Source organism: Doryrhamphus excisus, chromosome 3 (assembly GCF_030265055.1).
Source record: "Doryrhamphus excisus isolate RoL2022-K1 chromosome 3, RoL_Dexc_1.0, whole genome shotgun sequence".
NCBI classification, from domain to species: Eukaryota; Metazoa; Chordata; class Actinopteri; order Syngnathiformes; family Syngnathidae; genus Doryrhamphus; species Doryrhamphus excisus.
This window is the reverse complement of record NC_080468.1, coordinates 11,443,695-11,458,943: the sequence shown is the minus strand read 5'-3', so window position 1 is coordinate 11,458,943 and position 15,249 is coordinate 11,443,695. Positions and strand designations below refer to the sequence as shown.

General features: G+C 39.7%; 1 protein-coding gene across 1 annotated transcript; it reads right to left on the bottom strand.

Moving 5' to 3' along the window:
- Positions 1–69: 69 nt before the first annotated feature.
- nos1apa (nitric oxide synthase 1 (neuronal) adaptor protein a) lies at positions 70–14,683 on the bottom strand. The gene is made up of 10 exons (XM_058069019.1): positions 14,231–14,683; positions 13,246–13,317; positions 10,240–10,329; positions 10,109–10,167; positions 9,823–9,931; positions 5,123–5,252; positions 4,853–4,974; positions 2,844–3,005; positions 2,584–2,752; positions 70–2,504 (listed from the first exon to the last, which is right to left on the bottom strand). The coding sequence occupies exons 1-10, from the start codon at positions 14,333–14,335 to the stop codon at positions 1,969–1,971; spliced, it is 1,554 nt and encodes a 517-aa protein (XP_057925002.1). The 5' UTR covers positions 14,336–14,683; the 3' UTR covers positions 70–1,968.
- Between the last annotated feature and the right edge of the window lie 566 nt (positions 14,684–15,249).

Here is a 15,249-nt window from a genome sequence, read left to right as displayed (position 1 = left end):
CAAGAGAGTCACACCGAGCAGTGAGCACACATACAAATATATGAGAAAGTATATTTAATTCCACAAGGCGATACATTTACGGCGTGTTTATAAGTGCACTTTCTTTTTTTCCAGTACACTTTATGTAGTACACCGACTTAACAAAGATGATGCAAGTGAAGACTTTAGAGGTAACGAGCAACAAAGAAAAAACAGGGAGGGTGGGGAAGAGAGAGGAGGATCAGAATTTGGATCAATTTTTGGAAGACCTGAACAACGTGTCCACAGTTTAGTCATTCGAAGAGTTGCAGCCGTGCATGTGAAAAACTGGAGCGACAGCTGGCCAGACTATTATGCAGGCACACATTTGTTTTATATGCCTCTCTAGAAGTATTCCTGCGGGGGAGCAACAGAAGTTGTTCTGCCAGATGTTGTAAATAAATAATATTTATAAGAACATGGGGGACCACACAGCAGACACAAATAGTGGGAAATTTCCCTCATGGATGATGTAAACAGGACAAATAGTAGCATGAACAATGCATTGTCCATCAAACCATAAAAAACAGTGTAATTACAGGCAAATGAGTCTTCCTACCGGATAGTTTCAAACACAGCCATAGCCTTGCTGGATGTGTCACACATATTACCACAGATACAACCACAGTATGGTTGGCATGGCAACAAGCATTCAGCGCGGTGACAGCACCGTGGCGGGGAAGCCAACCTGTTCAGAGCCCTGAACGTACGCACACGCTGGAAGGGAAACACAGGAATTTTTTACACAAATTGCACTTAGCAATGCATGCTGGACCTTTTTCTGCATGTGGCGCTTTAGTAAAGCTAAGAAATATGTTGATGCAAAAGCTTTGGTTTTCCTAATTAGTAAGGTTTTGACACATTCTCTACAGTGGACTGTGTGTGGTGATATCTTGAAGCTTTTTTTTTAGAAACTAAAGAGTTTTTATGCACTTAACAAGTCTTGATTTGTTCACAGTTGTTTCCTTCTATTCAGTTTCTACCTGTTTTCTCACTGTTCTAGATTGTGGGGACAGCTGGAGCCTATCCCAGTTCAGCTACATTCTGGACTGGTCATGGTTTTTTATTCATTCATTCATTTTCTACCGCTTATCCTCACGAGGGTCATGGTTAGTGCTGGAGCCTATCCCAGCGGTCTTCGGGCCAGCCAATCACAGGGCACATATAGACAAACAACCATTCACACTCACATTCATACCTATGGACAATTTGGAGTCGCCAATTAACCTAGCATGTTTTTGGAATGTGGGAGGAAACCAGAGACAACCCATGCATGAACAGGGAGAACATGTAAACTCCACACAGAGATGGCCGAAAGTGGAATCAAACTCGGGTCTCCTAGCTTTGAGGCCTGCGCGCTAACCACACCAGCCCGTGTTTTTTTTATAATCCTGAATATTACATTTGATTCAAGTCTTTATTATTTAAGTAATAAACTAGCATTAGCATCTCCTATGATTTATGCCACTAGTCATGGTAGATGTAAAAATATAAACAGATTTATAAATGCCATTTATAAATGTCTTACCCCTAATCCACACCTACTTTTTGAAGAAATACAGTAGCAGACACGGATGGTACATTTAACTGCAAGCTGAACACAGGAAAAACTTTCGATAATATTTAGGCAAATTGCATTAACATATTTCAATTTACCTTTAAAAAAAGCCAATAAAATCAAATAAATTCCTTTTACATTAGCATTTGCAGAGGTTTGGACACCATAATTGTTGCTACTTATATAACATTTGTTATTTAACATGCTTGTCTGCAAGAAGTGGGATTTCCAGCCTGGTGATTCATTTTTTAAGTCACTGCAAGCCTGACAATAGGAAAAGTCAACACTTCCCTTTCCATTGCAAGGATATGATTGGATGTACAGACCTAAATTGTGATGCATTTACTGACGACCTTCACATTACGTCACATGCAGGGTGACGTAAAGTGCCTCTACACGGCCATCTCATCCCCTAAACAGTCTGACAAACTCTCAGCATTCAACACATTAAAGAGTCGAACGGTACCATCCAGCCCGGCTACCTCACCGAGCCCCCAACTGTCCCGGTCATCACTCTCATCCGTGTTGGATTCATACTCTGATCCGATTCCTGATTCCCTGAACCGGACCAACTCCAAAGCTCCCAGAACTTGCTCACCCAGCAGAGAACTGTCATCTGGGGCGCCATCGCTGGGTGTCTCCCCCGTTCCTTGCCCTTGGTCTTGACTGTCTGTACCCCGTGAGGAGAAACGGAAGCATTCCAGACGGACTGCGTTGCCCCCGAGGCCCAGAGGGCTGGTGTCAGTGCCTGTGGTGCCTGGAGAGCACGGCCCAGAGAGGGTGGAGACCCAAGCACTGTCGCTTATCGGGTGTATCTGGGATAGAGAAACCAAGGGGCCTGTAGATGGAGAAGGAGTGAGGGGTTCACTGGGCATCCTGGGTGGTTGTGCACGGAAAGTGATCTCCAGAAGACTGTCCTGGGAGCCCACTACAGAAATGAAAGGAGATGTCAGAAATCCCTTCTACAGGAGGCACACATGCCAGGATAGATATTCAATTCCACTCACTGGATGTTAAATGTCCACCGGCTTTGAGCTCAAGTTCCTGAATCTGTTTGACCAGCAGAGAAATGTGCTGCAATAAGTCCGTGTTCTGCTGCAGCAGCCTCTGAACTCTGGTCTGGGCTTCGGTTCGAGCACACATTTCTACAGACAGCTGGCCTCGGAGCACGTGCACCTGAGAACACAATCAACCAGAAAAAATCGATACAAAATCCAAGAAACTACAACTACAGTTTTTTCTTTAGTACCAAGGATTTCTCGAGTACCTGAGCTGAAGCAGCCAGTGCATGCTGCTCCTGCTGCTGCAGCTGTTTCTGCAATAGTTGGACCTGATGCTCTGAAGAACAAGGTCCTTCTGCGGTTGATTGACGCTTTGCAGAACCTTTACCAGCGGGGGAGCTCAGCAGAAGAGAGGCATCATCAGAGCCCTGCAGTGGAGAGGTCGCACAAAGAGAGACTGCTCTTAACTATCTCTGCAATCTAGTCATTTATTTTCTATTTCTATTTATTTTTCTATATAGGATCTTCAGGGTCAGCAAGAAACCTGACCCGGAATCATCTTACAGATGGCTTCACAAGAAAGGTTGTTTGTTGCTACTGGATTTACTGCCTCTTTCTTGTCAGAGTGCACTCGACATGGCCCTTATCTCCATCTGTCACCTAATTCGGTCTTCCCTCAACCCCCTAACTTTAACGCCAAATAAATGTTCTTCTAGATCAGGGGTGTCCTAGCTTGTTGTAGAAACTCGTGTAGAAATGCTAAGAAGAAACAACATATACTGTAGGTAAACAAAGTTATGGTAAAGTTTAGTCTTCGCTCACTCTTTCCACCATTTTTGCTGTTTTTTAAATACATTTTCCAAATATTTCAACTTTCTTGATAAATAGTATTCACAAACATTCATTTTGTAATATTATGACTTTATTTCTATAATATTTAGACTTTATTCTCATAATATTATAAAGTTTTCCACCTGATTTCCCCCAAATTTGGTAATTTCTCATAATTTGCACATTACATACATACATGTTATTTCCTCATATTACAATAAAATTATGTATTTTTTCTGTAATAATATGTAATATTATATGTAATATGTATTATATATATTATAATATAATATATGTAATGAGGCTGAGTGGCATGGAAAATGGATGGATTGATAATATGACAGAAAATAATGTTTAAATAGACTAGAGAAATAAAAGCTATATATATATATATATATATATATATATATATAAGCTATAATGTTTGGAGAATGAAGCCAAAATATTATGGAAATAAAGTCAATATTACAAAAAGACGACTAGTCCAGGGTGTACCCACCTCTTGTCCAAAGTCAGCTGGGATAGGCTCCAGCATACCCGCGGCGCTAATGAGGCTAAGTGGCATGGAAAATGGATGGATAGATAATATGACAGAAAATGTTGTTTAAATAGGCTAGAGTATTTCTCTATATTTCTCTCTCTCTCTCTCTCTCTCTCTCTCTCTCTCTCTATATATATATATATATATATATATATATATATATATATATATATACATATATAATATTTCTCTAGTCTATTTAAAAAACATTATTTCCATGCCACTTAGCATAGTGGGTATGCTGGAGCCTATCCCAGCTGACTTTGGACAAGAGGTGGGGTACACCCTGGACCGGTCGTCTTTTTGTAATATTGACTTTATTTGACTTTATTCTCTGAACATTATATCTTTTTCTACAGCATAATTTTCCTAAAAATGACATCTTTATTTCTTTGCTTCTCAAAACCAGATTTTTCAGGGCACCATTGCACCTTTATGTTTATCTGCTTGTTATTGTGATGATGGCACTGGAAGCGAGGGACTATAACAGTTGTCGCTACTGTGCCCATTGTACTCTCAGTCTCCCTGGTTGCTCTCTGTCCTATTTTCTCTCCCCATCCTTCCATCCAATAGAGCCGAGATTTTTGCTTTTCTTTTGGTTCCTGTGAATTGGACTGCAGAAACTGCCTCTTGCCACAATGTGGCACCATTTTCTTTTGGTACTTTTGTTCAACCTTGTAAGAGGTCTACAATCTACTGAGGACCTGTAGTTGAGTTGTTTTTGTCAAAGCATATCGTTTTGGATTCTGCAGGAGAACCCAATAAAACGTCTGCTGAGTATAAATTGTCTGAAAGCGTCCATAAATGTCACCGTGCGGGTGCCGGTCTCATCTCTGTGTTGTTGTTTGAATGGGATGAAGAACAGTGGCACTAAAATGATTGTGTACAATTTACAGTCTCTACCTTCCCGTTTTTCCCAAGGACCTTTTTGTTCTTCTCCAAATCTGATGAAGTGTTGCACTCTATACTCTCCTCTGTTGTGCCTTCAAGGTCGGTCTCTTCTGACAACGCAAACCTCTCCTCAGCTGCAGAAAGACCAAATGCAAATATAGGCTGTTTCAATGCTGTGTTCTTGTGTCCAATAGAAACCACAAAAGCAAGTCACCATCACTGCAGCACTGCAAGGTAATAAATGCCGGTAATGGATTTTCTTAGAGAGAGGAGAATTGTCACCTGGAATTGTGTCAGGCTCCTTTGCCGTCCCGTCTTCATCCTCCTGGTCATCTGTTTTCTGCTGCAGTGTCAGCTGGTGACACACATCGAATGCTTGACCTACTGTCCGCACAATCCTCATGGCCTGAGACTGGGAAGGAGTACAAAAAGAGTGTGTGTTTCTGTGTGTCCGCAGGCTGTTTTTCAGCAGAACGCCACAGCAAAACACAGCAAGGGAGGTTTGAAAGCTGAAGTAACCCAGCGGGGTAGAAAATGAGGTACACAAATAGGGGAAAGGAGCATAGGAAGATGAAAAACGGGAGCAATAGCTGCTGTGAGGGGGAGTATTTGGGTGGTAAAAGAAGACAGCAGAAAACAGCAGAAGTTGCAACTGCTTTGTATTGATTTTGCTGTTCTGGTGATGAATTGGCCAGATCAGAAATTAGCAACTGTTGCCTTAGGTCAGGATTCTATGACAGGAAGGGAAACAACCAGCAACAATAAGTCCAATTTTACATTTAGTCGAGAATTAGGCATCAATGTATGTGTTTCAATTCCACACCGTAGCTGAAACATCGGCAGAAATGGGCATAATAACTATCAGAAGCAGTATCAACCTATTCATACATTTCTATACAACAACACAGGCGAGTTAAAGGTTATCCCAGCAGAGAAAATGCATCATTCTTTTCATTATCTAGCATTAAACATTCAGCAAGAGTGTTTCCCACCTCTCAATTGCAGCCCTACTATCAATAAAGTCAGTTCACCCTGGCTAGCAAAGTTAGCGTATCAGTAACTCAACTTCCATTGTGTTTAGACCGTTTACAGTATACATTCTCATCTTTTTTTAACAATATATTTATATTACTATTGTTAAATATTTTTTAAATATTTTTTTATATTTTTATTATAGATGATATTATTATATATCATTATATATGTCAAGTTCCTTCGTGCCTTGCGCATCCCCTCAACTTGAAAAAGGGGGGTCGCTGAGTAGCCACACTGAAGAAAGACTGGATCCACTCGATGCTTTTGGTGTTTTTTTGGTTTTTATTTAGCGAGGCGCAAGTCTAATACAATTCGTTATTTGCTTAATGAGGGCTATGAAAAGTATTTTTTATTTTTATTTTTTTCTCATGTTTGTCTTATCTAAATTATTTTGGACAATGGTTTGACTTGACAATATATATTATATTATTTTATATTATTATATTTTTAAAATATAATATTAATAAAATATCTTCCAAAATCTGCACCTATTCCTTGGATTTCCAAAGCAGTCTGTTTTAAATATATTTAAAAAATATGACTGAATAAGTGAACTCTTTGATAATTTTTCTCCATACCCCGGAACCCACTGTTAGCATGTTTTCAGTTAACGTAAAAAATATACGGCAAAATTTTGCCTCGTTTACTAGTTAATAATATGGCGTGTGTCTTCTTGTATTATTAATACACTGCATGAGTGCAACTGTGTTATTAAGGTATTATGATCACAAAACATCCTTGCTAGTAGCCTATTAGCTAGCTAATACACAAAAGGATTGTACCTACGTAACAAAGTAGTCCTAGTCCTAACTACGAACCAAGTGCCCAAACAAAACATCCAAGCACTGGTGACTCACTGTTAAGAATGAATAAGTGGTTCTTTTGGGACACCATAGACAGATTTATTGGGACATCATAGACAGATTTTGGCCAGGGAATCATTGAATCATCTTTATAATGTGTGTATCTGTCTGCCTATCCATCAAGCACTTGCTGTGCTGTCAGTGCGGCCGTTCAAGCGATGAGGCGTTCAAGCGCAGTGTGTGGCTCTGTTAAAATAGGCTTTCAGACAAGCGCCAACACTTAATTGTCACAAATAACGGGACAATATCTACTGAATTAAAGAATGAAGTCATAAAGTACGGAGGCACTTAGTGTCACATTCATACATTGTAAAAAAGTACTATGTGCTTCCCATTAAAACTGAGTGTTGCATTTCTATATTGGACATTATCCCAAAAAGCCACTTAAAGCAATGCCTTCTTCTTTCAATATGTCAAGTTACCTTTTAGTTTTAGTTACAGAGACTGCAGATTTAATGTGAAGAAATCCATCAAAAAGCGGTTCGGATGAAAAAAATAAACAAAGGCTAACTGAATTGGTGATATTTCTTCATCAATATAAACACAATAAACACTGCAGCAGAATCGTCAAATAAAGCAGCTGGCCCTCCCAAGGCTGAACCCTAAAGCTCTCTCTTGATGTACTGAGCTGATGAAAACAAATCTAATTTGCTCTCATCAGCGGATCTGTCTCCTGTTCATGCTTGGAGAAGATAGAACCGAGTCTAACCATGCTCCAGACAATGAGGTGAGTTTATTCAGCAGTGGTGACTTCAAGAGCAGAAAGAGAAAAAAACATACACATAATTTCTCTTTCCACTTGGATGATTAATATTCAGCCTTGACTAAGTTGCTGTCTGTCTGGTATCCATGGTGAGGGGATAACAGAGGGTTTGTCTTTGTCTCGGAGGAAAAATGTCCTCTACTTATGCAAATAAGAATATACATGGTCTTATCCGTGACGCCATCGCTGAGAATGAATGTGGAGCAGTACTATATCCATCACACACTGAGCCTGATAGACTAGCGATAGGAATCCGAGAATGGGGCCCTATAGACAATGACAATGTATCTTACTGGGCATACTCCAATCGATTATGTGTCTGCCATCAGTCGCTATTGATTCGACCGATACTGATTTGCTTATGCACACACAGGCCACTTTTTTTATTTTTTTATTTTTATTTTCATCCCGCCTGTCTCACAGGCCCTATTCATATTGCGAGCAATGAAACAAAAACAATCACTGAAATTAAATCATGAAGCTCCATTATCCGTGTTATAATTTGCAAATGATTCAGTGACATCTGTTGCCTCCACACATCAGTGTTCTCCTCTGATATAGCTTTATGGGTTGCCGTGGGAACAATGTAGGCATCAGTGTGTGCTGTGTTGACGGCGCATGATACACAGTAGTATTAACAGAGGAAAAATGGATACATGTAAGTACTTTATTAATCACATGTACAAGTTAAAGAGTGGGAATTAACCTTACACAGGCACAGGGAAAAAATAAGAGAAGCCCATGTTGGATTTGAGGCTGCAGTGCAGTCCATCATACTGCTGCAGGCTGCAAAGACGGCCCCCGGGCTGCACATCTGTATCGCATCTGCAATCTGTGCACCTTTCTTACGACTGCAATCATCACACCTGCAATATGTCACACTGCCAACTGCACACCTGCTTCGCATCTGTAACGCCTCTCTCAGGTCTCTCAGTGGCCTTCCCACACGGATACACACATGACTCAACTGAAGGAATTCACAAGTCAGGCAGATACTTAGCCAGCAGGCTCTATACTACACCACAGTAATAATTCATTCATTTTCTACCGCTTATCCTCACGAGGGTCGCAGCGGGTGCTGGAGCCTATCTCAGCTGTCTTCGGGCGAGAGGCGGGGTACACACTGGACTGGTGGCCAGCCAATCACAGGGCACATATACGTAGACAAACAACCATTCACACTCACATTCATACCTATGGACAATTTGGAGTTGCCAATTAACCTAGCATGTTTTTTTGAATGTGGGAGGAAACCGGAGTACCCAGAGAAAACCCACGCATGCACAGGGAGAACATGCAAACTCCACACAGAGATATGGCGGAGGGTGGAATTGAACCCTGGTCTCCTAGCTGTGAGGTCTGCGCGCTAACCACTCGACCGCGGTGCAGCCCTCACCACAGTAATAGAAATAAAAATAAAAATAATACATTTTATTTGTGTAGCGCTTTTCAGAGTACTCAAAGACACTTTACAGTGAAGAAAACTAAATAAAAAATAGAGTTGAGTAAAAAACGAGTAAAAGATGTATTAAAATACAACATCCATACATCATCATTCAGAGCTAAAAACAAGGCTAAAAGGCTAAAAGTATCACTAGGTGTTTGCTCCTGTTATGTGCAATACATACACATACATATAGCATGTTTTTTGGTTTACATCAAATTTATTTTGCCTCTATTTGTATACATTTTCCGGTTAGCATACATTATGCGATGGGGTTGGTCATCATAAAATTCCCCCGGATCTGTGCCACTACGGGGAAATTATGCATGACAAGTTTTATATCTTCTTTTTCGGACATTAACAATAAATAGTGCCACTACTCCTGTGCTGGCTAGTATGGAATCTACGGCTTTTACAAGCCAATATAATCTAATACTAATAGTCTTCATCCACTCTAACCGCCTGGCACTCCCCTGTAAGACCAAGCTCCGAACCTGGGGAGACAGAGCTTTCTCCATTGCTGCCCCCACCCTCTGGAACTCTTTGCCCCATTCACTCCATGCTTGCCCCTGTTTAAATCCATTTTTAATGTCTGACTTTTTTTTTTACCTGACTGCTGCGCCCGCCCTGTTTTTTAGCCTTGTTTTAGCTCTGAATGAATATTGTATTTTAATGCATCTTTTACTCTGTTTTTACTCAATGTAATGTGTCTTTGAGTACTCTGAAAAGCGCTATACAAATAAAACACATTATTATTATTATTTTTTTTCCCCGGATATTAGTATTGTATTGGGACATACCTAATTGAAAGTCTCCACTGATTACTGACATTGTTTTTTTCTTCTTATATACCAGACAATATAAAAGTTCAACTCACCTTCCTCTTAGACTTGAAGACATTGCAGCGGAAACTGTTGCTTTCACCGTCTCTTGCAATGTAACTGAAGATCTTTAGATCTTGGGCATCATGTGAGACATAAAAAATCCTGTTGGGACAAGAAAAGGTGAATTTTCATCACTAAGGCTCGTAATTTTTGCTTCACTGTGGTATGATATTTGCTTTACTTTACTTTTCTTTAATACTCGGGGTATTGCAGTGAATGAGATGATACAAATCGTGATACAAATGGAATCGTTATACCCCTTTAGTCCAAAGTACCTACCTGTAGATTGGATCCTCTGACACCAAGATGGTATTCTCATCCCACGTCCATCCTTTTCGCTGTTAAATATGAAACATTATTACTGAGACGGCATTTTATGCAGTAATAAAATTAAACTTGATGGGACATACCTTCTTTTTCCGCAATATCACTTTGACAAAATCCGTCGATACAACAATGTTGACCTTCTTTTTCTTGATGTTCTTTAGCTTGAATTCATACTGCGAAAAACAAAACATCAACATGAGCATTTTAAGGTCATGCCAACATTCCGATTAGGATAGCGATGAAAAGTGCCTGCTCCCGCTGAGACAGATCTCTTTACACAGTGACAGATGATATATTGGAAAAAAAAAAAGACGGATCATGCAGATACGGGGGACACTTTTTGATTATCGTCCTCTCAGAGGAAATCTGAGCTCGAGTAAACACTCACTTTCTCCTTCTGGAGGATGCTTAAGCTTTCAAATTGGAGACTTCACAGTGGGTGGCAGAGATGTTCGGCACACTTTCATCCCTCTTCATGATGAATGATTGAACTTCCACAGATGACAGAATTATTTGAAATCATGCATGCTTGAAAATATCAGATGATTAATTCATCAAATGAGGCTCCCACTGAGTCAGTACAGGTTGAGCTGTATTTACATATTTCAACATGTTTTCTTTGTGGTAATATTGACAAGACTGTCACATGGGCTTCATGACATGCATCTGTAAGGATTTCCCAAAAAAGTGATTCTTATTTACAGTACACTTGAATGGTAAGTATACCGTGACGGTCGTGTCAATGAATAAGCAGTGGCGTGTATAACATCCACAAGATTTAATAATATATCATGTCATGCCCTCACTCGCCACTCATGGGGGTGTGGGAATTTTTCTGACATGCAGTCAGGATCAAATATGCTCAGGTGAAGGACACACAGCCCCTGTGATGTGTGTGTGTGTGTGTGTGTTTCCATCTCGTCCTACATAACAAGTGAAGCAATGCCATCCACCATCACATACACCTGTCAGAAGCAGATGAGGTGGAACGTTAGATGTATTTATGGTACCTCCAGCTGACAATAAAACTCAGCATCAGTGTTTTCTAGTTGCATTTTTGATACTTTATATTCAAATATTGTCAAACCTTGGTTTAGGTACGACATATGATTTTCAAATTCTCGGTTTTCGTACAATATTGCATAGTCCGTCTGCTCTATACTGTATCGTTATGCAAAATTTAGTGTCCAAACATAGCACACTTTGCTGACTCAGTGTCAATTGAATTGAGTGTGATTGCCAAATAACAAGACACGGGGCCAAAGAAAGTTGCGAGTGCCAGCACTTTGATCAAGAAAGTGAGAAACAGTACTATTTTTTTTGCATGTAAAATTACCATAATAAAATGCATTCATTCATTAATTTTCAACTGCTTATCCTCACGAGGGTCGCCGGGAGTGCTGGAGCCTATCCCAGCTGTCTTCAGGTGAGAGGCGGGGTACACCCTGGACTGGTCGCCAGCCAATCACAGGGCACATATAGACAAACAACCATTCACACTCACATTCAGTACTCCAGTTTCCTCCCACATTCCAAAAACATGCTAGGTTAATTGGCGACTCCAAATTGTCCATAGGTATGAATGTGAGTGTGAATGGTTGTTTGTCTATATGTGCCCTGTGATTGGCTGGCTCGCCCAAAGACAGCTGGGATAGGCTCCAGCACACCCTGCGACCCTCATGAGGAAAAGCGGTAGAAAATGAATGAATGAATGATTTCCTATGTTTTTTTTTCATGTACAATATTTCAAATTATAGAAAATTATTTAAATATATTGTTAATAACTTTTACAATAAATCATAGACGTATTAGACAAATGTCTAAAAATATGAAAACAAAATTATGTGTCGGTTGTGGCAACGAATGAACAAGAAAAAACAAGGTTTTGCAGTATTTAGTGCTCAGTTACTGTATGGATTTACAATTAAGTGATATGTAGTCATGTACTGTTGGTTATCATGTGCAAAAGACTTAAGGGTTCATCATTATGAGAAGAGACCGTGCCTGCTAAATATGAATAAAGCAATATGGAGTATATGAGGCATTTTTGCAATGGTGTAATACTGTTTTGACCTCTATATATTTTTTCCCTCAAAGAAAGTATGAAAAAGGTTTTTTTTTTCATGCAAACCAGCTGGTGACACCAAACAACGAGTCAGAGGTTTTCTTCCTGTCACTCATACAGAGAAGGAGTTGTGATGGCGATATTAAGATGTTTTTTTTGTAGATATCATGAAAAAGAGAGTATATGGTAATAATTCTAGTGAGTCATTATGTTGCAGCAATTTCAACAGTTTGCATGCATCATCTTATTCTTCCAGTCACAACGCAGCACATGAATAGCATCAACTGGATCTGGTAGCTAAATGTTTTCTTACATATGAGTTGTGTGATTTTTGTGTTTTTCTCACAACAAAATGCACGAGTATGCACCACACTGAAGATGAGAGTACAACGGAATGGCTCAAATGGTAAAATGACAATAATGGAGGTCACACTCGTGACATCTACGGGCCATAACTGATCATTCACAACGCCCTCTTATGTGGAGTGTTGAATATGAACTAGCTTGTCCAGGGGTTTCTGCAAATTAGATGGAAAAACCTGCAAAAGACACTTGTCAATGGATAGATTTTTGTTTTTTTTTCTGCTTTGCAAAGATGACAGAGCATTTTACAGAGCTGAAACATTGAAGCATCACTACACACCAGATAAGGATTAAGTCCTCACTTGGCTGTCACTGCGGACATGGCCTCACTAACTTGGATATTAGATTAGATCTCAGAGATGCCCAACAGCTAGTAAATCCTTTCCTCTGTGTGTGTGTGTGTGTGTGTGTACCTCCCTCACACTGCAGTGAGAAGTAATTGCTCTGCAGTCTTCGGCCTTGTGTGGACCAGAGCTCTGAAAGATGTTGGTTTTTCAAATAGTGTGCTACATAAACCTCAGGAATGAAATCACGATGTGGATGATATTTAATGACTCATTACAGCCAAGTGAATGAGTATGTAGTTTCTTATGAGGAGTGTGGATGAGTGCTTAAGGTGAGACAGGAAGTATGAACAAGCAATGTGTTTCCTTAGACTTACCCGGATTCGCCTCATTGCAGCAACGATCTCCATCCGGCTGCCAGGACGACCTACTTCCAAGCTGCCAATGTACTGTAAAATAGGAGATTTTATACACTTTTTTGGGGGGGAAATTGTAGCGGTTTAACTTTTCCCCACTTGTCAAACGGCAATAACTCAAAGACATAAAATTCACAGACTTATAACGGGGTGTTACACCCGCAAACGTAATAACTGCCCACAAACGTAATAAACCGCAAACGTAATACAAATCTGCAGTTTTGAATGTAATAATCCCGCAAATGTAATAAATTTTCCACAAACGTAATAAAATTTGCCCACTGCAAACGTAATACTGAATTTTTAATTTTTTTTTTTATTATTACATTTTGTTTGTGGGCGTACATGTGCGTTTTAGTTACAGTATATTATTGTATGTGAGATTTTGTGTGTATAGGGAAGAAATAATCATAAGAAATAATAAAATATAATAATAAGAGTAATAATTTTTTAAAAACAATTGCAATTATCACAATTATGTTATCTTGTTTTAATTTAAAATTTTAAAAATTTATAAATTATAATTTAATAATTAAAGATTCCTTTAATGTATTCAAATCATACTCTTTGAATAATATTTTTTTCCACAAAAAAAGAAGAAAGAACAAACAACAACAACAACAACCACAAAGATCATTATTTAGTCTCATATTACGTTTGTGGGAAGTTATTACATTTACAGATTTTCACTTTTCCAACATATGTAATAATTTTTGCAAATGTAATAGTTATTACATTTGCAGGAAATTCAGTATTACGTTTGCAGTAGGCAAATTTTATCACGTTTGTGGGAAATATATTACATTTGCGGGAGCTTAGTGGTCCATACAAAGAAAGTTAGTGATAAAAAAATCCTAATAAAATGAAAGCAGATGTGACATTTGAGTATGTCTGGCATATTGTGAGATAATGAGCAAGCATCAGTAACTGTTGCAAGGATTCTTACCTTTGCCTCAAAGCAGACTCCATGCTGGAACACCTCCTCGTTATGCATGGGGATCCTCAAATCGTGGGAGTCATCCACTAAATTATACTTTGTCACCCCTGGCATCGCTCATTTATTTACTGATTGCGGAAACAAACACACACACGGTACTTATTTTGCCTTATTAAAGATAAGGACTCTCTCCGCAGTCACTCCCTTGAGGTCATCCGGGTCGAGTAGTATTGCGTCCAGACGGATCGATTACAATGGAGAGTATTATTGTGTAGCTGATCGGCTATGGCTGTGTGTTTCAGCTCGAGTCCCGGTATGTCCTCTCTCGGTCGGGCACGACGGAGGATTACGCGTCGCTGTTGGGCTCAACACGCATCAGGACTGTTGTTTCTTCGGTGTCCAGCATCAAACGTGCGTTGAGGATGTCCAACACTGACAAGCAGCGACGGCTTGTCATCCTTTAAAGTGGGTGTAAGACAAGAGCAAAAGTGCAGTTATTCTGGCAAGGGGTACATGACGTTTGGCTGACATCTAGTGGCAGTGCCGGGAACTACGACTATAAAACACAATGGAACGTGCGGCGGCCTTTAAGGGTTTTACTTTAGCTTCATATATCTACATATCATACACACATATCTACAGTGGTATAGGTATGCCCACATGCTGAAACAGCCAATTAACCCCACATGCATGTTTTTTGCATGTGGGAGAAAACCGGAGTACACAGGGAAAACTCATGCACCCACGGAATATTCCACACCCTGCGTGAAAAAAAATAAATTATTGCTCCCCATTAAAACTTAACATACTGTAAGTGAGATTAATCGAGAGCAATAAGTCTGGAAAAAGTTCCAAAAGACATTTCAAAAGCTTTTGGACTCCAGTGAACAACAGTGACGGCCATTATCCACAAATACCAAAATGACTCCAAGAGAGCAGCAACGACTCATCCAAGAGGTCACAAAAGACCCCACAACAACATCCATAGAACCGCAGGCCTCACTTATCTCAGTTAGTGAGTGTTCAGT